The sequence below is a fragment of the Trematosphaeria pertusa genome (assembly GCF_010094035.1).
Source record: "Trematosphaeria pertusa strain CBS 122368 unplaced genomic scaffold BU26scaffold_2, whole genome shotgun sequence".
NCBI lineage: Eukaryota > Fungi > Ascomycota > Dothideomycetes > Pleosporales > Trematosphaeriaceae > Trematosphaeria > Trematosphaeria pertusa.
The window spans coordinates 1,376,638-1,398,687 of record NW_022987213.1 but is presented as its reverse complement, the minus strand read 5'-3'; the positions used below and the strand labels follow the sequence as shown (position 1 = coordinate 1,398,687).

The 22,050-nt window shown below is 52.7% G+C and overlaps 12 protein-coding genes across 12 annotated transcripts; 6 read left to right on the top strand and 6 right to left on the bottom strand.

The window, feature by feature from the left end:
• Window positions 1–1,500: 1,500 nt before the first annotated feature.
• Window positions 1,501–3,357, top strand: BU26DRAFT_474769 (FolC bifunctional protein). The gene is made up of 3 exons (XM_033825510.1): window positions 1,501–1,548; window positions 1,595–1,726; window positions 1,782–3,357. Exons 1-3 carry the CDS (start codon window positions 1,528–1,530, stop codon window positions 3,168–3,170), a joined length of 1,542 nt encoding a protein of 513 aa, XP_033689500.1. The 5' UTR covers window positions 1,501–1,527; the 3' UTR covers window positions 3,171–3,357.
• A 602-nt stretch (window positions 3,358–3,959) lies between these two features.
• BU26DRAFT_546710 (uncharacterized protein) lies at window positions 3,960–4,951 on the top strand (the record flags this gene model as incomplete). Its single annotated transcript, XM_033831853.1, has 2 exons — window positions 3,960–3,982; window positions 4,324–4,951. The coding sequence occupies 2 exons, from the start codon at window positions 3,960–3,962 to the stop codon at window positions 4,949–4,951; spliced, it is 651 nt and encodes a 216-aa protein (XP_033689499.1).
• A 118-nt stretch (window positions 4,952–5,069) lies between these two features.
• BU26DRAFT_600187 (uncharacterized protein) lies at window positions 5,070–5,651 on the top strand (the record flags this gene model as incomplete). Its single annotated transcript, XM_033835158.1, has 1 exon — window positions 5,070–5,651. One exon carries the CDS (start codon window positions 5,070–5,072, stop codon window positions 5,649–5,651), a length of 582 nt encoding a protein of 193 aa, XP_033689498.1.
• A 459-nt stretch (window positions 5,652–6,110) lies between these two features.
• BU26DRAFT_447316 (HET-domain-containing protein) lies at window positions 6,111–8,528 on the top strand. Its single transcript, XM_033824650.1, has 2 exons — window positions 6,111–6,484; window positions 6,534–8,528. Exons 1-2 carry the CDS (start codon window positions 6,232–6,234, stop codon window positions 8,516–8,518), a joined length of 2,238 nt encoding a protein of 745 aa, XP_033689497.1. The 5' UTR covers window positions 6,111–6,231; the 3' UTR covers window positions 8,519–8,528.
• A 192-nt stretch (window positions 8,529–8,720) lies between these two features.
• On the top strand, window positions 8,721–9,170 carry BU26DRAFT_417709 (uncharacterized protein; the record flags this gene model as incomplete). The annotated part of the gene is made up of 1 exon (XM_033823213.1): window positions 8,721–9,170. A coding segment is annotated over one exon (450 nt), but the record flags the coding sequence as incomplete, so codon positions are not given.
• A 1,118-nt stretch (window positions 9,171–10,288) lies between these two features.
• BU26DRAFT_139460 (uncharacterized protein) lies at window positions 10,289–10,655 on the bottom strand. Its single transcript, XM_033819796.1, has one exon. It carries the CDS (start codon window positions 10,519–10,521, stop codon window positions 10,336–10,338), a length of 186 nt encoding a protein of 61 aa, XP_033689495.1. The 5' UTR covers window positions 10,522–10,655; the 3' UTR covers window positions 10,289–10,335.
• Window positions 10,656–11,898: 1,243 nt separating this feature from the next.
• On the top strand, window positions 11,899–13,262 carry BU26DRAFT_537272 (Dehydroquinate synthase-like protein; the record flags this gene model as incomplete). Its single annotated transcript, XM_033831402.1, has 4 exons — window positions 11,899–12,287; window positions 12,382–12,437; window positions 12,533–12,829; window positions 12,880–13,262. The coding sequence occupies 4 exons, from the start codon at window positions 11,899–11,901 to the stop codon at window positions 13,260–13,262; spliced, it is 1,125 nt and encodes a 374-aa protein (XP_033689494.1).
• A 9-nt stretch (window positions 13,263–13,271) lies between these two features.
• On the bottom strand, window positions 13,272–15,146 carry BU26DRAFT_514395 (uncharacterized protein). Its single transcript, XM_033827828.1, has 4 exons — window positions 15,004–15,146; window positions 14,823–14,955; window positions 13,900–14,732; window positions 13,272–13,737 (listed from the first exon to the last, which is right to left on the bottom strand). The coding sequence occupies exons 1-4, from the start codon at window positions 15,112–15,114 to the stop codon at window positions 13,612–13,614; spliced, it is 1,203 nt and encodes a 400-aa protein (XP_033689493.1). The 5' UTR covers window positions 15,115–15,146; the 3' UTR covers window positions 13,272–13,611.
• Window positions 15,147–15,441: 295 nt separating this feature from the next.
• BU26DRAFT_474757 (glycoside hydrolase family 43 protein) lies at window positions 15,442–16,583 on the bottom strand (the record flags this gene model as incomplete). The annotated part of the gene is made up of 3 exons (XM_033825509.1): window positions 15,777–16,583; window positions 15,577–15,712; window positions 15,442–15,527 (listed from the first exon to the last, which is right to left on the bottom strand). The coding sequence occupies exons 1-3, from the start codon at window positions 16,524–16,526 to the stop codon at window positions 15,442–15,444; spliced, it is 972 nt and encodes a 323-aa protein (XP_033689492.1). The 5' UTR covers window positions 16,527–16,583.
• Window positions 16,584–17,112: 529 nt separating this feature from the next.
• On the bottom strand, window positions 17,113–18,744 carry BU26DRAFT_559167 (uncharacterized protein; the record flags this gene model as incomplete). The annotated part of the gene is made up of 7 exons (XM_033832670.1): window positions 17,113–17,319; window positions 17,376–17,507; window positions 17,560–18,176; window positions 18,223–18,398; window positions 18,449–18,516; window positions 18,567–18,632; window positions 18,679–18,744. 7 exons carry the CDS (start codon window positions 18,742–18,744, stop codon window positions 17,113–17,115), a joined length of 1,332 nt encoding a protein of 443 aa, XP_033689491.1.
• Window positions 18,745–19,032: 288 nt separating this feature from the next.
• On the bottom strand, window positions 19,033–19,656 carry BU26DRAFT_600181 (uncharacterized protein; the record flags this gene model as incomplete). Its single annotated transcript, XM_033835157.1, has 3 exons — window positions 19,033–19,335; window positions 19,395–19,547; window positions 19,603–19,656. 3 exons carry the CDS (start codon window positions 19,654–19,656, stop codon window positions 19,033–19,035), a joined length of 510 nt encoding a protein of 169 aa, XP_033689490.1.
• Window positions 19,657–20,886: 1,230 nt separating this feature from the next.
• BU26DRAFT_600180 (uncharacterized protein) lies at window positions 20,887–21,719 on the bottom strand. The gene is made up of 2 exons (XM_033835156.1): window positions 21,286–21,719; window positions 20,887–21,207 (listed from the first exon to the last, which is right to left on the bottom strand). The coding sequence occupies exons 1-2, from the start codon at window positions 21,670–21,672 to the stop codon at window positions 21,013–21,015; spliced, it is 582 nt and encodes a 193-aa protein (XP_033689489.1). The 5' UTR covers window positions 21,673–21,719; the 3' UTR covers window positions 20,887–21,012.
• Window positions 21,720–22,050: the final 331 nt, after the last annotated feature.

Below are 22,050 nucleotides of genomic sequence, written 5' to 3'. Positions count from 1 at the left end.
AAGGCTGCGGACTTTGGCGAGGCAAGGATGTGGATCGCGTGTGAAACGCGTTGCCGAATCAGGATGAGACTGATGAAGTCGCACTCGCAAGCAAATGGCGTGTGACGCTCACGGAAGGTGCAGCTTCTTGGTTTCTAATTCCGGAAAAAGAATGAGATCGGCCCGCTTCTGTAACGCCTTTGTGATGATCCAGCCGATGGTGATTTCCGAACGATAGGTAGGCGTGGTAGGGAGTGAATATTGGTGGCTCGCGCACTGATCGACAGGTACACAGTCTAAGAGACCGTGATAAGATTTAGCATGGTTGCGCAATCAGGGAGAAAGCCTGTTACATTGCATACATTGCATGAGTGTACTAGAATATTGCCTAATTGGAGTTATGAGGCGGACATGGCCCTGGTGGGAACACAAGCAGTCATGCTCAGCTTGGGTGATACCGAGGGATTGAAGCCCATGGTACTATCGATATCTTGCAGCCGTTTGTGCCCTGGTTGGGATCTGTGATAGGGGTGCGTTTGGCGCATCGGGAGAATGCCGTGTCTTCCACGGCAGGCCTGGTGACCGCGGTCTCGCCTGGCTAACCACTGAAACCTTGCTCTTCAGGCCTGCTACGGACGCAAATCGATGAGGGCATTTGTAGGAGTGGTGCAGTCGCGCCCTCATGTACAAGACGCCGGCCAAGGCCGTCTTGCAATGTTGACAGAAAACGCCCTGAGGAACGCGGAGGAGCTCCGAGGTTTCGAGGCATCGCATGCTTCGCCAGATGTTGACGGGGCGCAGCTAGGCCTTGGTTGATGCTGGTTCCTCCCACGTCAAACTTCAATGCGTTTTACGCTAACCGAAACCGGGAATATGGAGATGGATCTGATACGCGGCGGGTTAGGAAACGACTTGCTTGGCAGATTGGCGCATTCGGATAAGTTGTCGAATGGTGAGGTTAATTTTCGGATGAACAAAGTCCAGAAAGAGGTAATCCTGAAATAGAAGAGGCCGAAGCGGTAGGTGGATATGGGTATCGGAAAACACACCCGCTGCCGGCGATGGTATATCCCTAGGACTCACGGTCCCCTTCAAGGTGTTACAACGGTAACTTTACTACATGAGGCGTTGAGCGGGCCGTTCCTACATTGGAAATGAAGAACAGGTGTGACGAGCTTCCCATGGCTTCGAAGGCGGTCCGCTGGCGGGGGGTCAAGGAGCAAAACTCTCGCAATGATGAGGGTACAGGCCCAGCTCCAGGGACACCGGGGGGTGGGGCGGGTGGAGGGCTGGGTTGTGGTGCGGGGAGACCATGTGCTGAGAAGGAGATACGTTCGTAGAGGAGTCTTGGTATTGAGCTCGTGGTGTTGAGTTCCAGATGGGCCGTGCGCTTGCGTCATCGGCTACAGGCGGAGCTTCGACGGAAAACATGAACGCTTCAATCGTCGCATACAATTCCAGCATCATGCCCTCATGTTTTTAGCCTGTCGGCGCCTGTCCGGCCGACGCTTTGCATCAATTGCGCGCCCGTATCACAGCACAGCCGCCATGGAGAAGCGGGACTATGCGGTAAGCTCAAGAATGCCTCCAGTCGAGCGCGCTGATGACTCTTCAGGCCGCCGTTACGGCGCTCAATACACTGCAGTCCAACTTCTCCATCGTCGATGCTATACGCAAGTCGGGAAGGGGCATGAACAAACAGGCGATGCCCGAAATGATAGAGTGGTGTCGAAAGATCGGATATGAGGTGTGCGGCTCCCAGCGAGCCCAACTGCATGTCAATTGCTGACAGCTCGCGGTAGCCCTCGGATTTCGATCGATTGAACCCTATACACGTCGCCGGGACAAAAGGCAAAGGTTCCACGAGCGCTTTCATCTCGTCAATTCTCGCACAATATCTTCCATCCACCGCCGAGACGCATACGCCGCCCACTAAGATTGGCCTCTACACCTCGCCCCATCTACGGTTCGTCCGCGAGCGAATACAGATCGACAACGAGCCTATATCGGAGGAGAGGTTTGCGAAGTACTTCTTTGAAGTATGGGACCGCCTCGAGGCCGCGGCGAAGACTGCAAATACGCCCTCTGACGCGCCGACAAAGCCCGTTTACTTCCGATACCTCACGCTCATGGCGCTGCATGCATACTTGGAGGAAGGCGTGGATACGGCAGTGATAGAGTGCGGAATTGGCGGGGAGTATGACAGCACAAACATCCTGACAAAGCCCACCGTTACGGCAGTAACGAGCCTGGGAATAGATCACACGGCAATGCTGGGCTCTACCCTTGCGGAAATCGCGTGGCATAAAGCAGGAATCTTCAAGCCAGGGAGTGTTGCCTTCTCAGCACCGCAGAATGAGGAGGCTATCACCGTGCTACAGGAGAGGGCGGCGGAGAAGGGGACAATGTTGCATGTGATTGGCGTCCACCCATCCCTCGCAAATGACGAAGTCAAGCTTGGGCTGTCGGCATCGTTCCAGAAGACCAATGCATCAGTCGCCATAGCGGTGGCGGCAGCCCACCTTCGCGCCCTCGGGCACACGTCTATCCCCGACCCTACGGCTTCCCCGTGCATTCCTCTCCCACCCGAATTCGTCAGAGGACTGGAGCAAGTGCGGTGGCCAGGCCGGTGCGAAGTCCGCCGCGAGAAGAATGTGGCCTGGCACATTGACGGTGGCCACACTTTGGAAAGCATCGAAGTGACTGGACGTTGGTTTGCGGAACGGATGGCTTGCGCAGCGGCTTCCCCATCGGTATCCAAGACACCGCGCATTCTGATCTTCAATCAGCAGACTCGAGATGCGAACGCTCTTGCCAAAGCCCTATATACGGCGCTGCAGACAGGTATTACCTCGGGCTCCGCGTCGCCTTTCACGCACGTCATCTTCACCACCAACCAAACTTTTAGCGAAGGGTACAAGCCCGACCTTGTGTCGATCAATACGAATCAGCAAGACGTCGATACGCTCGCCGTTCAGAAAGCGCTCGCGAAGACATGGGCAGAGATAGACAGCACCGCGGACGTCAGGGTCCTCAAGACTATCGAGGAGGCCATTGGCACAGCGAGGGCCCTCGCGCGCGAGTGGGCAGAGGAGGCGGGAGCTGATGCAGAGGTCATGGTGCTTGTCACAGGAAGCTTGCATTTGGTCGGAGGGGCGATTGAGGTTCTGGAGAGCAAAGAAGCAAGCTGAAGAAGAGCGTGATACCCCACATAGAAAGAGATATATATAGACATGTAAAGAACGAGGCGCTTCAACATGCGCACGCTTGCAATTCTGCAACTTGAGCTACGGTTAGGACTGATCTAAAGATCTTGAAGGAACATAATCGAAGTACTACTATTAGCATTGAGGCCATGCATTGAGGCATCCGCAACATAGGGCAATGAGGCTACCTGCACACACCTGCAATCCGCACTTCCTTCCTAGCCCACCCATCGTATCAACGCACGAGCCACCCTTCCCTCTGCTGCCTTGACCAACCCGTCCAAACACGCCACCCCACCCGAATACCCAAAAAAAAGAGAAGAAGAAATGCGTACAAAAGGCAAAAAGAAACGCAAAAAAAGAGTTCGCATTGCTAGCTCATTGGCTAGTTGCTACGTCTCTCCCACAGCGAACCCTAGATTCAAACGCCGGTGGTATTCGAACTTGGTCTCGGAGTGAGGTTTGCATTAGACCTAGACTAATATCGCGCACTCGTACCACTCTACCAAGTTGAATTAGGAGTATGCTGATTTATTGGATATATATACGCATACAATAGGGCCGGGGTGTAAGAGTGGGCGAGAGGTGTGGTTGCGAGTGTGGTGCGTGGGTGCGTGCTGGGTGGGTGGGCCGAGCGCTTGAAGTCGGTACAGAGAGGGAAGGAGCGACTTTGGGGGTGTTCTGAGGGAGATGAGTTGAAGATTTTGGCTGTGTGCGGGCTATGCCATACCTCTTCGTCCCTCCTCTCGCCGCCATCTTCGCCGCCATCTTGTAATGGCCTCCGGCAACAAGTACAAGTAAGCACGCTGTAGAATGGGGCGCGCTGCGTACTACAGTCTCCCTTCACATTGGGCAACAGACTTGCACTCGTTTCGTGGCAAGACATTCGACAAGCTAATTTCAACCCAGCAATCCTACCTGCGATATGCACCAGCAGATGTCGACGGAACCCGCACACTCGCTGCTGTGCATAGCCCACATTCTCTATCGATACTTCAAATAGACGTATGACAGTCGCTTAAGCATCACTAATGCGCGCCTTCGTTGGGATACCACTCTCTTGCGGTAGGGAATTCTCCGGATCTAAGGGCTCGCCGTACTATATCTTGGATCATTTGGGGCTTGCTGATCAAGTCAGGCTGAGGATTGAGGCGCGGGCGATTGACGGATCTTTTGAGCAGATCGCGTACTCCGGGTCGGAAGCCGTGGACTTTGCGAGTAACTCGTCGTACTGGATGCAGTACCAACTGAACTCGTTCGACGACTTCAAGAAGGACTTTGGAAAACTCCTTGCTAAGATGGACACAGACGCTCCATCCAGCGCTGTTTATGCGAAGGACTTCGCTATTCAGGCGGCCGCAACCGTTGACCAACTCAGCCGTGAAGTTGAGAAGCTGGGTATCTCTCGCGAGACCGACTCCTCAACCGAGGCAATGGTTCCATCTGAGATCGTGCGGCACGTGTTCCAAGCTATGGATACGGCCGCTTCGTTCCACTCGATGCTCGTCAGCCATGCGTATCAAAGTGCGTCCGCCGCCAACGAAAAGAAAATGGCTGTTCGACTCAATTGCGCGCTAGAGCCGGATTGCAAATTGCATGAGCTAGGCGCTCTGCTTACGACGGTCGCAACGGGCACGCTGAATGCGACCTCGAGCAATCCGATCGCGAGCTATCGAATGAACAGGTGTCCGGAACAGTGCCGATTGATCCTGTGGAAGTCGGACTTCCTGCTGCAGAAATGGACAGAAGACGCGGCATCTTCTTGAGCGGCAGCCCAGTCCAGCCCCATCCTCGCATGTGCAAACAGGACAAAAGCGTCTTCAAGACATCTTGAGGGGCTCCGAAACCAAATTAGCCCTGTTTCTCGGACTCACGCTTTCCGCCATGGTCTATTCATCATTTCGAGAGTGGATGCTCCTCAGTCTGGCCTTGACGACTGGTTTCCTCGGTACGCATCGGTTCATTTTATCTTCGGATCCGCAGCGGATGATGGGTGGCCGATTTGTCAATACCTCCCTTGATATTTTGTTTCCCACTATCGTGGTTTGGGTCGTCGTTTCGATAAAGTCTGGACGTTCGAACCGGCTCATGCAGCTAGTCCTTATCAGCGTACTCGGTGTTGTCTTTGGCGGCCTAAGTCTCCTCTCGATACTGCGTCTGGAGATGCTGTTCGGCCCGGTTGTTCGTCGACCGCACGCTTTGATAATTCAGCTCAACGTCCGAGGCATCGTCACTACATTGGCCGCTTTCCCAATGTGCCACACGATCATCTTCGGCCTTTTTCCACAGCTCAATCGTTTGCGCATTGCGGCGCTTGCCCAACGATTCACGCTTCTTGACCCTCTACCAAAGTTCTTGATCGTTCTGTGGCTCTGTTTTGGTCTAATTTCGACCTACCTTTTGCGGTCGTCTCTTCTGCTTGTTGTCTCACTGTCGTATTTCTTTGCTTTGCGAGTCGGCGACTGAAAGGAAGAAATTCATGAGGGGAAGTTGCGGTATTGTACGTCTTGTCGGTCCTCGCATTTAACATGATATACCAGGAAGTCATATTGGATACTGTGTCGTATCGGGGAGGCTGTAGTCCTGGAGAGGTTTATATGGAGGAGTACAAGGATGTTGTAGCTATGTTGGGATTGTCGGAGTACCGTGGCGCCTAGCACCAATCTTCCGTCTTGTCGGCGAATGATCTGGCCTGAACTTTGTCAGTCTTGCACTGGCGGGCTTGGTTGGATAATAAACGAGGGATCTTAGTAGATAGCATAAAAAAATGTTGCACGAGTCCTTTCCTTCGTAAAGAAATTATGAATTTGGACCTGAGGATGCCGAGTTGGATTTGCAGCTAATCCCAGTCGAGACTAGCCCGTTCACCTCAAGATACTTCAGCTGGTCGTTGCGCTCCGCATCTCCCAACCACAAGCGCGTCATGTTCTGTCATCAATGCCAACTCTTCTGGGAATCCGTCATTTCCCTCGTGCAGGTTTCCGGGCCCATCAGATCGTGCGAAGATGTTCGTTGGACGCGCTACGAAACCGTGCTTCATCGCAGCATGCGGGAGCTGAAGCACTCCTCTGATCATCGATGCCCGATATGCCGCGCGATTCTCTATACACCCACCAGATACGAGCACGACAGCCTTCTCGCAAATGATGACGAGCCTCTGGACATCGTACTTGATATCGATCCAAATAAAGGCCCTCATCCCGTCCTCTCCGTCACATTCTTCGCAGCGAACAGCGCCGAAAAGGTAGCGCGTGTCCCTAAGCGGATACTTGCTGCGGTCGGCGGCCTTATTACTGATGGTGAGCGGAATCAAGCAGTTCGCCGTGACCTATCTAAGATTCCTTTTAGATGATCTTGCGTCGACCCTGGATCGTGCTTCCCAACAGGACAATATCAGCACAGGATCGGATGCCACATTTGAGCTGGCTTCCTTCTGGCTCAGGCGTTGCTTATCAGAGGATGAAAAATGCAGACAGTCAAGTGCTGCGACTGGGACGCCTTTCGTGCCTACAAGGCTCATCGACGTCAGCAATGACGTTGTTCGACTTATAGAAAGCGAGAACGACATCAAAGGAGACAACGCAGATCGAAGATACGTCGCCCTCAGTCATTGCTGGGGGCTGATTCCCATCATCAGGACCCTCATCGCGAACTACAAGGATCATCAAAGGAATATCGACCCAGTACGGCTCTCGAAGACCTTCCGAGATGCAGTTCACGCAACGCGCAAGCTAGGCTTCAGATATGTGTGGATTGACAGTTTGTGCATCATCCAGGACTCAAAAAGTGACTGGGAAGCCGAAGCGGCGACCATGTGTGACGTGTATCGCAACGCGACCTTGACGATTGCAGCGGCGCATGCTCCTGGAGGAGATGTGGGATGCTTTCAGAATAGAGACGGTCTTCTCCAATTTCCCTTCATTGTCGAGCTACCACACCCTCGGACAGCAGGAGCAGAATTACAGAAACTTCACCGGATCTTGTTCACTTCATACGGCCGAAGCCAAGGCCTGGGAGGTCCAGAACCACCCCTGTACGGCCGAGCCTGGGTGTTGCAGGAACAGCTGCTTTCCGCACGAATGCTCATCTTCGACGGATCTCAAATTCGCTGGGAGTGCCTTAGCAGCCACGGCTCCGAGCGCTCTCCGCAAGGCGGCATGTCGCGGCACATCGGGCACCAGAAGGAAATCCGCAAAGGTATAAACGGCAACTTGGACCTCTTCAACATACCCGGGATTGAAGACCGCGATACTGGATTGCGCGGACAGTTGCAGCATTGGTTCTACGCTGTCATGGATTACACTCATCGAGGCATGACGAAGCCTTCTGACCGGCTTGTTGCTCTTGATGGGGTTGCTCAGGCACTTAAAGGTCATACAAACCAGGAGTACTATGCGGGTCTATGGTCTCAGCACTTCTGGCTTGGTTTGCTATGGAGCATTTCACATACAAACGAATATACTCCGACGACAACCGATGCGTTCAATCTTGAAAAGAACGAGCATGTCCGCCATGAAGAGGGTCTGGCACCGAGCTGGTCATGGGTCGCGGTTACTGTCCCGATCGTCTACACGGTACCAGCTATCATGTATATCGAGCGTGTATGCGAGATTCTCAGTACTTTCGTCTCCGGTTCACCCACGAAACAAAGCGGCAAAGTAGAGATTCGTGGCCACCTCCGTACCGGATACGTCAATTCTATCTATCCATACGCTATTCGCGAAGCCGCGGAGGCCCTTCCCGAGATGACGAGTCGGAAACCGCGTGGTTCGAAGAACCTGATTAGTTTTCGCGGACGTGCGTTCCATCCGAATGATTTCTTCGTCTTCTCTGATGCGGATCCCTCAAGCGGCCTTTATCGGATGTCATCGCAGAACTGGCGTTTCGTCCGTGGAACCTTCCGCCCAGATGAGATAATCAATCCTTCGACCCAAGTCACTTTCATCGCTATTGCGCAGCAGAACACGGGCTATACACCGGAATCACTTATACCTACCCATACAAGAACAGATCCACTTCAAGTGTATTCGCTTGCGCTGGTGCCCACCGGGAGAGAAGAAGGGGAATACAGGCGTGTCGGGTATGCAGTATGGGAAGATTGCTCTTGGTATGGATATATGTGTGGGCGGAAGAGCAGGCCTGGAAGAGACATTGAAAGAGCTGAAGGCTGGCGTGGAATGATGTCCCTTGGAGGCCTGGAGCACATGGGCTGGAGCCGTGCCGTGGATGGCAAGGGAGTGCATCAGCATCGATTTCAAGGCGATGCATTGTCGGATCGCGACAAGTTTCATAATGATGTGAGAATGGAGGAGAAGACTATATTCATCGTCTAGCCGGCGCTAGTACAAGCTCATCGATGATGCCTCAGCTCTCTATGGTCACTGTTCCTTCGGTGGCGCAGTGCATCCAATCAAGCTCCTCAAGCACGCTCGGCTAACAATATTAGGTAAGGGAGTCACTACGCTCCAGGCAGCAACGGCACACAACAACCGTATCTCCACTACATACGCATATTAACAACCTCATACGGCGGTCATGGCATCGACGCCGACTAGCGATGCATTATACCGATACAAGCCTCTGACCCCAACAACCCAGGAGATTCGTCTGCTCACACTCCTACCGGGCGAGTGGGCGTCTCCGATCGAATGCAACGTCAAACACGTGGATCTAGACGACGGTCCGGAATATGAGGCGCTGTCCTATACCTGGGGCGACCTGAACGACAAAGTCGATATTCGAGTTGAAGGAGCGACATTCAGCGTCACCCGAAATCTGGAAGTGGCACTACGATATCTACGCCACGAAACGCAGGAAAGAGTCCTTTGGATTGACGCAGTTTGCATAAATCAGGTCGATTCAGCGGAGAAGTCCACGCAGATTCAAGCAATGTACAGGATCTTTTCGTCCGCCGATCGCGTTCTGGCCTGGACCGGGAAAGAGAGCAATGATAGCAATACGGCTATGGATCTCATCGAGGAACTTGGCTCGGCTCTGACGTTCTACCCTTGGGACGAGTCTCCTGATTTTCTATTCGAAAATTTCGGCTTCGACGCAGTCTCCAAGAATTGGGACAGTTTGTGGGGCTTCTTCCACAGGCCTTACTGGCATCGTGTTTGGGTCATTCAAGAACTCCACGCCCAGGGGTATTGCACGGACTCAGCCTTCACAGACGAAATGGGCCGCTGTCGTAAACATTACGAGATCGGTTGCGGGAAGCGATGGATACATTCTAATACTTTTCAACGAGTCTGTGCATGGTTATTAGACTTGTCGGTATCACCAATGGCGGCGTACAAGGTGCCGGGTCTACACATCTTTGCCTTGAAGAGAGCGCCTGCAATCACCATGTTTTTGTGTACCCAAAACCCTGGGAATACTGACACGCGTGGTCGCGATCTACCAACCTTCCTCAATCAGACGTGGAAATTTCAAGCTTCCGACGTGCGAGACAAAGTCTTCTCTCTGCTGGGGATCTGCGAGCCTAAATATCAAAGACTAGTACCGGATTATACACAAACAGCGGAGGAGCTATTCAGGAGGCTCGTCATTTTCCTTATCAAGACGGATGGATGTTTGGATATTCTCCTCGGAAACCGCAGCCACCCGGACTGGAAAGCATCCTGGTCGTCCTGGACGCCGTCGTTGAATCTATACGTCTCTATACCCAGCACGGTCTGGAGTTCGAAGGGCTGCACCGGTGGCGGTCGTTCTAGGCCCATGATTGGGTGGAATAGCACGCAGCCAGCTATTCTTCGTGTGAAAGGTATACGTGTTGGGAAATTGCGCAGAGTGATACGGGTAGGGGACGTTTTAGCGAATCACGAAATGTATACATTTTACGAATCGCTTAATGGGACCCAATGGGAAAATGCTTGGAAAACGGCCATTATGTTTCCAAGGCGCAGGGATCCTCACTTGCTTACCGAAGAAGCCTGTGAGAAGACAGCGCGGCTCCTATGGAAGACGAAAGATACGGGCGCCGTTATCCATCCCTTCTACGACCCCGATGTGGAGGTCGATGAATGGCATCATGCAAACGCTGTCGGAGCCTGACTTGGTGTTGACAGCACGGCAATGTGGACGTTCTTTGAATGGACAAATAAAGTGGTCAGTAATCGGGCATTCGGCGTGACTGACACTGGTCACTTCATTGTCGGACCCTCTGGAGCCAAACCTGGGGACTTGGTGTGCATCTTCCTTGGGGGATCGCTTTGCTTTGTTTTGAGAGAGACAGGGAAGCATTTCGAATTGATTGGGGACGCATATGTATCAGATGTGATGGCTGGGGAATTAGTCGACGGTAAGCGGGATGAGGACTTAGCCACCGAGACATTCTCTCTCGTCTAAGGCTTTGAGGTTACGTCGAGCCAATATAGCATGCGCCGCGGGCCGGGTAGCCATGGCGCAAGCTCTACGACCTGGTCTTAGGGTGTTCTCTGATTGGCAGGTTGTCGGGCCGGACAACATCCCACACCGCGACTCTTCGATATCCACACAAATCTTCGTCATTCTTCCGAGCACCTGAATTTCGTTCTCTTCTTACTCTTCCAGGGTGTTTTCTCAATCACAAAATCATCCGTCATAGACTATTCGTGTCGATATGGCTTCAATAGAAAAGATTCCGCACGAAATCGAAAAGGCCAAAAAACTCAACCATGTACCATGGTGCGAGGAGTACGAGAAAATGATATCCGGCATGCTGTAATCACTCTGCACTCACCAGACTTTGAGATTATGCGCTTACAAACCTGCACAGCTACGACTGCATCAACCCCGACCTCGCGGCCGCGCGCTTCAAAGCACGTGCCTGGGCCCACGAATACAACACCTACTTCCCGCCAGCGTCTTCAAACCCCAACTTCGACTCGCTGGCCAAAGATCGCCTAGAGAGCCTGCAACGCATCCTCGGCCACGTCGGCACCGACGTCTTCATCGAGCCGCCCTTCGCCATCGACTACGGCTGCAATATCTCGCTCGGCAACCGCTTCTATGCCAACTTCAACCTCACGATCTTGGACTGCAGTCTCGTAACCATCGGCGATAGGGTCATGTTCGGGCCTAATGTGAGTATCTTCGCCGCGACGCACGAAATGGAGGTGCAGAGCCGGCGAGACAATGTCGAGTATGGGCGGCCGGTGACTATTGGGGATGATTGCTGGATTGGCGGGCATGTGGTTATTCTGCCGGGAGTGACGATTGGAAAGGGGTGCACGATTGCGGCGAGTTCGGTGGTTACGAAGGATGTGCCGGATTGGAGTGTCGCGATGGGAAGTCCTGCGAAGGTGATGAAGAGAGTGGAGCCGGTGCCGGATCTGGAGGGCGAAGCGTAAGTACGCGGTGCAAGGGAGTGAGGTATAGGGACACCTTTTGAGTCGAAGAATAACAGTTAGTTTCCTAGAGGTGAGGAATTTGGGGCGTTGGACTTATTGCATAGGCGGGTCGCTAGGAATAATCGATGTAATGCACATGAAGCGAACTCATCTCACATCCTTTGTGTGGCGCGTAAATGAGACGAGAACTCGTACTGTAGATAGACTACTTGTACCAATTTTCATAATCGATCGACAGGGCAGCTTCCGTTGCCGGCTTCGAGCCTTTTCGGTGCAGAAAGCTAGCTTGCGGGGAAATGAGGGGCTTGCATGCTCGACGCTTCTTTGCTAAACATTGACGAAGACTCGTCACTCTCACAATTCGATCGTTGCACAGAAGGATGGAGGTCAGAGAAACATGCAAGCCAGCCTTCACTGAACCGCCCGGCGCCGTTTTGGCTGGTATTCCAGTTGAGGGACTCGATCTGCCCATCCCATGGATCTCATACGGGCGGCCTTACTATGAATCGTGCGCGAAGCATATCAAGGAGGCGTTTCATGCATCCCGAGTGTACATTATCGCCTCCGGTTCATTGGCGCGGAAAACGAATAACGTCGCTAAGCTCGTCGATGCGCTTGGCAAGGAAAACGTCGACGGAGTGCGCGAGGGCATGACGTGGTCCGAGATACTTTCGATAACAGCGATATGTCGAAAACGTAAGGCGGACTGTGTGGTTACGATCGGGGCTGGCAGTATAACTGATGGGGCGAAGCTTGTCGTTTTCGTACCGTCCCGAGATGGCATACGTCCGCTGATTACTCCAGTGCCTCGCCAACGACATCAACGCCCCTAAGCAACTCGCCTGCTACTCGGTAGAGAGCAGAAATATCCCAAAAGACATCAAGAAGCCCACCATCCCTCTCATCACTATCCCGACCGGTCTTTCAGGCGGCGAGTACTTCTCGCTCGCCGGCGGCACCGAAGACTCCATGAACCACAAGCACGGCTTCTTGCACTCGGGCACGGGCGCTAAGCTCATTATCCCGACCCTGAGCTCTGCCTGACGACTCCGGAATACCATTGGTTGTCGACCGGCATCCGGGCTGTAGATCACTGCGTCGAAGCTCTGTGCAGCCTCAGCGCGACGCCGGTGTCAGATGAGAAGGCTGAAAAGGGTCTTCGTCTTCTAGTTCTAGGCTTGCTAAAGTGTAAAGCGCATGCTGAGGATGTGCTAGCGAGGCACCAATGTCAGATGGCGGTAATCCATGCAATGGACAATGTGCGGGCTGGCATTCCGATGGGTGGGAGTCATGCAATTGGACATCAGCTCGGTTTGTGCTTGCCATGCGTCAGAAAGGAATCCTGTGTTAACGGTAGTCAGGTCCATTAGGTGTGCCTCACGGCATCACTAGCTGCATAATGTGCCCCGCGGTTATGAAGTATAACCTCAAGCACAGTTCCTCCACCCCCAAGATCGCGCATCAACAAGATAAGACCCAGGAAATCTTGCAGTTAGAGCCAGAGTCTGCTCGCATGCTGAAGGTGGCCGGAGGCCTCAGCCAAGATTCCGCCGACCTTGGGGATCTCCTGAACATGATTATAAGAGCGTTGGGCCTACCGATGACTTTGAAGGAGCTGGATGTCGAAAGTGATGTGGTCCCTAAACTGTCGAAGAGGGCTGTGGCTGACTTCTGGGCGCCGACTTATCCGATGCCGCTGTGGGAGACTGGCCAACTGCAGGAGATCTTGGAAGCGGTTATGTAGCAACATTTGCTGGGGTATTTATGCTACACCTAAGGATCAGAGAACTCTAAAAGTGGAGCACCTATTACCGCCTCAGTCCCAGCCCTATGCCCTGCCTTATTTTTGAGAATCAGAGTCTTTGCGGTATCCTGTTGCTATAGCGAGCCAGGCCCTTCTGGAAGGTTAGGTTCCTGGCGGGTGAGCGCCACGAGATTCGCGTTCACCTTCACTGAAGGCGAGCCGTGATGCACGCGACTTCATGAAGGCAGGAAAGGGCCACATATCCATTCCTTAGTCGAATCCTTGGGCATACCAGCCCAGCGTTCGGATAACATCATCAAGCTCGGTCTCGTCGGTGACAACATCGTCTTCACTTCCTGTAATCACTTAGTCTCCCCCCACGTATATAGTCGGGTATCTGAGATTTAGGTTGTAGAAGTGACCCACTCATCTGAGCGAACCTGTCGTGTTGCTCGCCATAATGTCTGAGTTGTGCCTAAAGGTAGGGTACGAAGTCAGCATAACTCTTAAACAGGCAATACATTAATGTCCTAGTCAAGTACTCGCTGTATCCAAAATTCAACTCTTAGAGCACTTCAGCAACTTACCCCGCACACTTTGACGAGACACATACGTGTTGTACCGAGATACTACGTACCTCAGAGACAGAACCCAAAATGAGTGAATACCACTCTTTGTCGAGTTCATCAACCAGTGGATGAGTATCTCCCGCGCAATACAAAAAGAGCTGCACGAGGTTCAACATTGCGTTGCGCGTAGCTATCCCGGCTGGTACCAGGGCATCGGTGAAGGACGCAGCTTCGCTTAATATGGTTTGGACCAACTGCAAGATGAGAAGCGTGTAAAACGCAGCGGGCCAATCTTTTGGTCGACCTCTAAGGAGCAATGATTGTGCAGACTCGAAGGCTTTCTGTAGTAATATGCGAATGTTGTTGGCCTCGTCGACCTTGGTAGTGGGCATGTCCGCGTCCGGACATTTTGAGACTTCGAGGAAAGGTTCTGGTTCAGAACTGCCCTCGAAGGCGTACGGAGGTTGAAGTCGCTTATAGTGGTCAAAGTCCCACTCCAGAAGGTACCGATTGCCATGTGTCATGAAGCTTTGGACCCAAGAGAAGTCGTTAATGATGAACAGGCAGCGAAGCGCGGTCAGAATTGTGCAATTCTTGTCACAGATCTTGCCGTCAGCCGACCTCAAGAGGATGCACTGAAGGTCAGCCGCATCCACCAGCAAATTTTGCGTGTGGAGTGTGAAGAAAGTGCCCCATTCAGACAGGACGTCCCTAAGCTGGCTAAGAAATGCAAAGCAAGAGGCTTCTTCGCTGGGTTCGTCGAATTCGGAAAGGTCCCGGATGGTCGATCGCGCCATCAGCTTTCTACCACATTCTGTGTAGTTCAGTTTTAGCAGAAACGCGCCCTCTTCGGTATGCACCGCCCAGGTGCGACATAGGTCCCGGTCAATCTGAACGAGGGCTACAGAATTAGCTCATGTCTCTATCAGAATAAAATTCGATCCCATCTGCGCAATTTGGAGGAGAAGCGCTGTCCACGCCCAGTACGTACGTCGGAAACCCTCGGCGAAGGAGGCAGTCAGTTCGGCTTCCGTTGAGCAGAGCAGCCACCGATCCAGGGACTCCTCAGGATGTTCTTTCCAGTCCTGCTCACATCTCTGGCAAGCGCCTCTAGACATATCACACTGCGTCGTATTAGATCAGCAGCATCGGGACGATAGAAACGGCCTCACGGATTTGTTCAGAAGTATGCACCTGAGGCAGCTTCCACCATTTGCGGCACCTTTTGAGGCGGGCGAGTGCGAAGGGCAGGGAGAAGGGATTTCCGAATCCTTCGCTTCCATTGCGCTTCGGAGATCGGACGTTCAAGGTGCAGAATAGTAGAGTGGAGTGTTGTGATGAAAGCTGGAAGAGGCGAGAGGCGTAGCGCCGCTTATGTAATCAAGACATCCACCCGAATTTCTGGCGCGGCCAGCTCCTCTCACTTTCACCTGTCAATCAACAATTTCTCCTCGTGGAAGCTTTGCTTGCTCAACCTCGTGCTTGAATCAAAATTTAAACGCTACGAAAAGGGATGGACCACGAAGAGAAGTCGCGACGTCAAGCGCGAGAAAATATGCACAGGAAACGGGTATGAAGCCCCTGGGAGGAATCCAAGCATCGCTACAGACTTATACGACTGGCCAACCGCTTGAGAAGCTGAGCTGGTTGATGCCGAATTGCTTCTGGCCGTCTGCATAGCCGATGCGAGTATCGACTGGGAACCGTTAGCAACGCATCTTCGCTGTCTAAACTTGTTCGCTTACCATAATGATAGTACAGGACAGGACCCAAGGATGGATCATTGATAACCCCTTGGCCACCGGGTCCGTATACGTAATCATGCGACTCCAGGACGGTGGTGCCGCCGCCGTTGGTGCATGCGACGCCGTTCTTGTCGACCTAATCGAGTCTTAGCCCCGCCTCGCTCTTCATTAAACCACTGAGAGCTCAAGAGGAAACTTACATATCCGCCAGAAGCTGAGCTGGACCTGCAGACCTGAATCTTATACTCTCCGCCTACCGCAGGCTTGCTGCTGTCATACCCACAGCACTGCCCGACTGAGAAGAACAGGTAATAGTAGCTGCTGTACTTGTACACGAATGCACCCTCCTGCGCATGGCTACCGCTCGGAATATACGCGATGTTGGTGCTGGTAGCACCACTTGCGACCGTCGTAGGCGGATTGGCCATCTTGACCTGGTAAATGTCGTGCCAGAAGGATCCAAAGTTCATATAGTAGTTGCTGCCGTCATACAGCAAGTTCCCGTCGATGGCATTGTACGCCTTTCCAGCAGAAGAGGTGACACCACTGCTTCCGAGGTCGGTCCAGCTGTTCACGTCAAGCGAAGTGCTCGTCGCGACGCCGATGGCGGAGTCCTGGGATCCGAACGAAGACACGGAGTAGTACATGTAGTACGTGTTGCCGACCTTCTGGACATCCGGAGCCCACAGGTCATTCTTTCCGGCCTTATCGATCTTCGAGCCGTTCGGAATGGCAGCGCCGCGGTACGTCCAGGGCCCGGTGATGGCGGGAGCGCTGTGGATGGCGATCTTCCCGCCGGTCGAGAAACGGAAGTACGTGCCATCGTCACGGCGGATGAGCGCTGGGTCGTGGGCATTGGTGCAGGTGCCGCTGCAGGTCATGGGATTGGCGTAGCCATTTACGGTCGCGGACCAAAAGGAAAGAAGGGAAAGGGCGAGTGTGCTGCGCATGATGCATGCACAAAGAAAAGAATGGGTAAGAGAAGAAAGGGACGAATCGAAGAGAGTAGAAGATCGCAACCGGATGCGAAGCCTATGTGGACTACATCGCTATTTGACGACCGGTAGGGCTGAGCTCCTATCCCGAAACTATGGTACTCATGGAGAAACAGGCGCAGCCACGCCGGAAAAACTACACGATGATAGGTGGAAACATTCCTATCCTTGCCAAGAAGTGTGCTGGGTACAATTTAAAGTGCTGTTCCTGCGGGGACAGCCGCGTCGTTCTGTCATGCGACTTCGACACCAAAAGCTCACGGGAGGAGAAATTGCCAGTGGCATCTATTACCGGCCTGACGTCGGTACATTTGTATCTTTCCGGCTAAGCGTTCGGAAAATTGACGGTTGATGGTATTGGAGGTGGGGCCGCTGAAACGTGAAACAGTTCGTTGTTCCGGCGAGCAGGTGACATATTAGCAAGGGTCTTGACTCCAATTAGACGGTAGGACACCGAGAGAACTTTTCTAACCCAACCATACCGGTCCAACCATACCGGTGGTGCTCCTGTACTCAGGCGGCCACCATTCCTTCAACGCATCTACGGCTTACTCCACCTTCGTTGTCTCGTCTTACGGAGCTCATCCTGTGCGCGCTTCTCCTCCTTCACCCACCAGAAGCGCCAGACGACCAGCACGATGATGGTCAATGGGCCCGCGATGACCCAATAAATCCAGAAATTGGCAGAGACCATGCGTTTCCTTGGTGCCTCTGGACTCCAGTCGAACATCTCCATGCTGAAAAGTGTCTGATTGATATATCAGTAGAGCTTTCTATAATATCGGGCGCCATTGGAGAGCCTACCGCGACGAATGTGGGCGGAAGAAAGAACATGGTCATCACTGCGATTGTTCGCATGGCGGCGCTGTCTCGTTGGCTGTGTTCGGCTACCGCTCGACTGAGCTTGTTCTCTTCTTGGGCGATGAGACTGAAGGTCTGTGGGTAGCATTAGCATCTACCGAAAGCGTTGCAGAATTGTTTCGCTTACCAAGTTGATATGGCTCTGCACACGCTCTTTGAGAACTGCAGCCTGTCCCACCATGGTAGAGTACAGGTTCGCAGCGAAATCGATCTGGTGTACAAAACCTTCGGAAACTCGCGGAGAGACCTTCACTAGGCTGATAAACCCCCGACCCGCCAGCTCTTGCTGGGTCTTCATCAGAAACGCTCCCGCGTCTTTACCGAAAGTGCATTCGAAACACAGAGCTCCAAGTTCGGCCAATGTACCGTGGAGTCTGCGCACCACGTCCTCAAAATCATCTGGTCCGGCAGTGCCCCATGCGACCAACGGGACGATCGGCTTGTAGTACAATAGACCCGGGAGCGCATAACCAACGCGGAGTTCGACTTTCACGATAGTGTCGTCCACTAGCTTTCTGTATGCTTCCATTGTTCTTTGGTGGCTGTTAAGCATATGAGTAGGTAGCAGAAGAGGGTGCCTGTATGCAGACTTGTCTTTCTGATCGCGAAGTAGATTGAGCAGTGCTTCATGCTCATGGTTTGGTATCCAATTCAGGAATGCTCGTGTGGTTGCTGTTTTACGATCGAAAGACAACGATAAGGCTCCTGAGCCCCTCGCCCAACGCGGTATCTTGATGACCATGGCTAACCTACGTTAGCCTCCTGACGAGACCTTCAAAAAGTCGCTTACCCAGGCTGTCCGCTTCCACGGAATTGACACCAGCGCTAAAGTACCTCGCGAATGCTCCGTTATTGCTAACAAAGGCTTCCTCAGTCGTGTCATGGAGCCGGAAAGCCTTTTTGATCTTAAGAAAAGAGGCTTGACCGCACCCGAGAGCGAAGGGATAATCGGAGAAGTCGCAGGTGCTACAAGAATGGGTCAGCACTCCTGCGCGAGCTTGGTGAGGCCCACAAACATTAGGCGCAAGACCATGTGCTCCTCAAGAAGCAGAAGCCCGTCATTATCCGCAATTGCGTAGTTGGCCTAGCAATGGGCAGTCAGCCTGGTCCTTCAATATGTTTACGCGATGCTACCTGTAGGGTCAACCAATGGGTCAGCTGCTCGTACGATACGGTGCCCTCCCGCACCTTTATGCCTCCCTGCGTTTCCTATTAGCAATAGAATCCCCAAAGGAATATTCCTTACAGCCTTGTCCTCCCAAGCCTCGTAGAAGCGCAACGGCCAGCCTGGCCGCTCTTTACCCTCTAACATGGTGTATCTGGAAGGCGCCGTGTATATGTACCGTCGGCGATCATGAATGATGAGAAACGGAACACTGCAATAACGAGCGTGGCCTAAAATGATGGTACTGATATGGAAGGCTGAAGTTCTGAGGTCGTACTCAGCTGAAGCCACGATCTACGCCACCGGCCGATCATGGTAAGTATAAACGAGATCCACAACCAATTATCGAACGTGGGGAGGTGGATCAAGACCACTGCTCCGCAATAGCTCTTAGCGCACCACCTCCGGTTCCAATTAATCTTGGTCACTAATGAACTAGAAGGATCCCCAAAAGGGCACTCCCAGATTCGCCCATTCACGATGTCCCAGCTTCGCTCTAGCCCTTGCAATTGCTTCTTCCTGCTCAGTATAGTTCGTGGGCATCTTCAGATCCTGCTTTGCCTCGAGGAGTTCGGCTTGGTACCGCTTCTCTTCCACAGTCCACCAGATTCGCCAGATGAGTAGTACGAAGGCCGTGAGTGGAGCGGCAACGGCCCAGTAGATCCAGAAGTAGCGGGAGACTACAACTGCGTGTAGCTCATCGGAGCGCCAATCGAACATCGGTAAGCTGAAGAATGTCTGGAGTAGGTCAGCGCACCATTATTAAGTTTGCGGATGCGTGTTGTAGCGAGACTCACAGCGACGAATACAGGAGGGAGGAAGACGATGTTGAGAAGCGCTATGGTCTTCATAGCCGCACTATCCCGTTTGCTGGCAAGCGCAATCATAGTGCTTTTCTCGACAACCGATCGGCTAAGTCTATTCTCATCTTGGGCTATGAGACTGAAGGTCTGGCGCCATGTCTGGGTTAGCTTTCAAGCCTACAATGATTAGAAAAGAACTTACGAGGTGAATGTGGCTCTGCACTCGCTCTTTCAGTGCCGAGATCTGTGCCGACATTGTGCAGTAGAGATTGGTGTCGAAATTGATTGGTGCAGAAGCCTATCCTTGACCGAACGCATTGCATCAACATACTGAGAGAGAAATCCGAGATCTCCTAGCTCCTGTTCGGTTCTGCTCATGAAGGCACCAAGCTTCAGGCCATAGTCGCACCCATGCACTGGTATTGCGAGTTCAGTCTGGCACGGGTGGAGTCTGTGTAGGATGTTTTCAAAATCGAGGGACTTCGACGTCTGAGCCGGCGTATATTCCAGTACACCGGGGATTGCGTATCCAATTTCGCGCTCCAGTCAATGCAGGCACTTGTGGATTTTCCGTCGGTACGCTTCTGCCTTTCAGCGCTGATTTTGGAGAAAACGCGTTGCCAGGTGTAAAGGATGACGATATGCCGCTTGACACTTGAGATTACCCATGTGTGCCAGTAGACCTTGGTGAGCGTTGTCTGATAAGCCATGCAGGAATGCCCGTGTAGTCTGCGTCTTCCGATCGAAGGAGAGCGATAAAGCTTCAAAACCCATATTCGTACTATTTGCAACTCTTATCAGAAGAGCTTTGCAGTTAGTAAAGACTACTGACCGTCAACGCGAAAGGGATAACTTACATAGGCTATCTGGTTCTTTGGCCTGCTTACTGTGACTGATGTGGCGTGCGAACGCCCCGCAGCCGTTGACGAACGCCTCTTCCGTCGTATCGTGGAGGCTGAAGGCCTTGCGGATCTTCTCAAATGCTGCTGCGCCGCATCTAAGTGCAAATTGATGGCGAGTAAAATCGCAAGAGCTGTGGCACATTCTTAGTCGCTCCTCCGTTTTCGAATTGCCCATACCGACACCAATTACAATATCATTTTCGGACTGATAGGCATATGAGCTTTATCGGACTCAATGGAGGAATCAGCCTTGAATGTGCGGGTCAGCATTATTCAGCGGGGGGAAGGGTAAATATACTTTGGAACCCAGCCAGTCGTCCAGCTTGTCATACTCTAGGATCCCGTGACGCGTTTGTAGTAATCCCTACATGAAAATATTAAACAATAACAGCCGTGTCGGCGTAGGGCGACGCACAGCACTAGCCTCCCAAGCCTAAAAAAGGCGCAATGTTGCACTCGGACTGCTTGTCATGTTGTAAAAGAAAGCGGACAGGACTTCGTTGCAGTGTGTGGGATATGGGAGAAGATTCGTAATGGAGATCTCAATATGGAATGTAGCCTGGATGAAGCCAAAGCGAGCTGCAGCCACAATGCGGTCCACGACTCGACTCTGGCTCGGCAAACGAGACGTGTACCCAATCGCCAAACGCGCTCCAAGCGAGCTCAATGACATTAAGACGCTATCTCATTCGGTCGGAGCCTGCCATATCTCACTTAGAGTAGTCGAACTTGACATCCATTGTATCGATTGTCACAGCCGCAACTTTGCCGGGCTCGGTGTTGAGCTTGAGCGTTACGTCGATACCTGCAACTCCGCCTCCGTAGGCAGACGTTGCACCGGCCGAAGTGGAGCTAGCGGCCCAGTTGCCGTCGCTAGTCGGTTTAACAGTACCACTAACTTCAGACTGTTTCATGAGCCGTTAGCAGAAAACATACAGTGGGACCGTAGAGCACAGTATCGAATATGACATGACCACACTTACAGTCTTTCCACCAGCGGTGTAGGTCACCTTATATACTGCGTTTCCACCGTCTACGTAACCGCGAATATTGGTGGCCTTGTTGATTGTGTACTTCCACTTCGAATCCAATCCCAGGTCAATGGTAATCAAGCAATGTGTGCTTGGATTGGTCATAGTGCTTTCGACAAGCATGGAATCGAAAGCGATCGTGGCATCATCCTTGAAGATAAAGCCACCTGAATTGGTGGAGCATCCGGTGCCACTGGACGTGACGGACTTGAGTACCGCTTTAGCTTCCGGAGGTGCGCGTGCAACGAGGGCTCTGGCAGCCTTGTAGGCCTCGGTGGATGTGGTTGGTAAGGCAGTGGCGAGCGCCGGGAGACAAGCAATGAGTGTTACGGATCGCATGGTGACTGTAAGATACCGAAAGATCTTTCAGGGTTACGATGCGTTGGTGGACCGGGGATGACTTCTGCTCTTGAATCGCCTCTTCAGGAGCCTTTATACCTTCAGCACTCTCATTGTGAGCTCTAGATAATCATGCTTGATGCAAATCACTCCTTGACGCATCCTTTCGTTATCGCTAATCCAGGCACCGAGTACGGCGGACTCCTGTGGTACATGCCAATGCGCATCTGGAGATTGAAAAGATATTGGAAATCCAATATATACCGTCGGGGCGGGCTGCCGAGAACGGCATGCTCGGGTCCCGACCGTCCACGGGTGCGGTAGAAGTACGTGAGCGCCCAGTTATTCTATGCATCAGCATGTTTTAACTCTCGAAGG

Bases quoted from the DNA above. Each gene is read 5' to 3' on its own strand.
- BU26DRAFT_514395 (XM_033827828.1), bottom strand. From the start codon at position 15,114: ATGGAAGCGAAGGATTCGGAAATCCCTTCTCCCTGCCCTTCGCACTCG. The intron at 14,956-15,003 runs GTGAGGCCGTTT...AATACGACGCAG, and splicing joins GCATACTTCTGAACAAATCC to TGTGATATGTCTAGAGGCGC. The intron at 14,733-14,822 runs GTACGTACTGGG...CTAATTCTGTAG, and splicing joins CTTCGCCGAGGGTTTCCGAC to CCCTCGTTCAGATTGACCGG.
- BU26DRAFT_600180 (XM_033835156.1), bottom strand. From the start codon at position 21,672: ATGCGATCCGTAACACTCATTGCTTGTCTCCCGGCGCTCGCCACTGCC. The intron at 21,208-21,285 runs GTAAGTGTGGTC...CTCATGAAACAG, and splicing joins ACACCGCTGGTGGAAAGACT to TCTGAAGTTAGTGGTACTGT.
- BU26DRAFT_474769 (XM_033825510.1), top strand. From the start codon at position 1,528: ATGGAGAAGCGGGACTATGCG. The intron at 1,549-1,594 runs GTAAGCTCAAGA...ATGACTCTTCAG, and splicing joins TGGAGAAGCGGGACTATGCG to GCCGCCGTTACGGCGCTCAA. The intron at 1,727-1,781 runs GTGTGCGGCTCC...AGCTCGCGGTAG, and splicing joins GTCGAAAGATCGGATATGAG to CCCTCGGATTTCGATCGATT.
- BU26DRAFT_447316 (XM_033824650.1), top strand. From the start codon at position 6,232: ATGCGGGAGCTGAAGCACTCCTCTGATCATCGATGCCCGATATGCCGC. The intron at 6,485-6,533 runs GTGAGCGGAATC...GATTCCTTTTAG, and splicing joins CGGCGGCCTTATTACTGATG to ATGATCTTGCGTCGACCCTG.
- BU26DRAFT_139460 (XM_033819796.1), bottom strand. From the start codon at position 10,521: ATGTCTCGGTGGCTAAGTCCTCATCCCGCTTACCGTCGACTAATTCCC.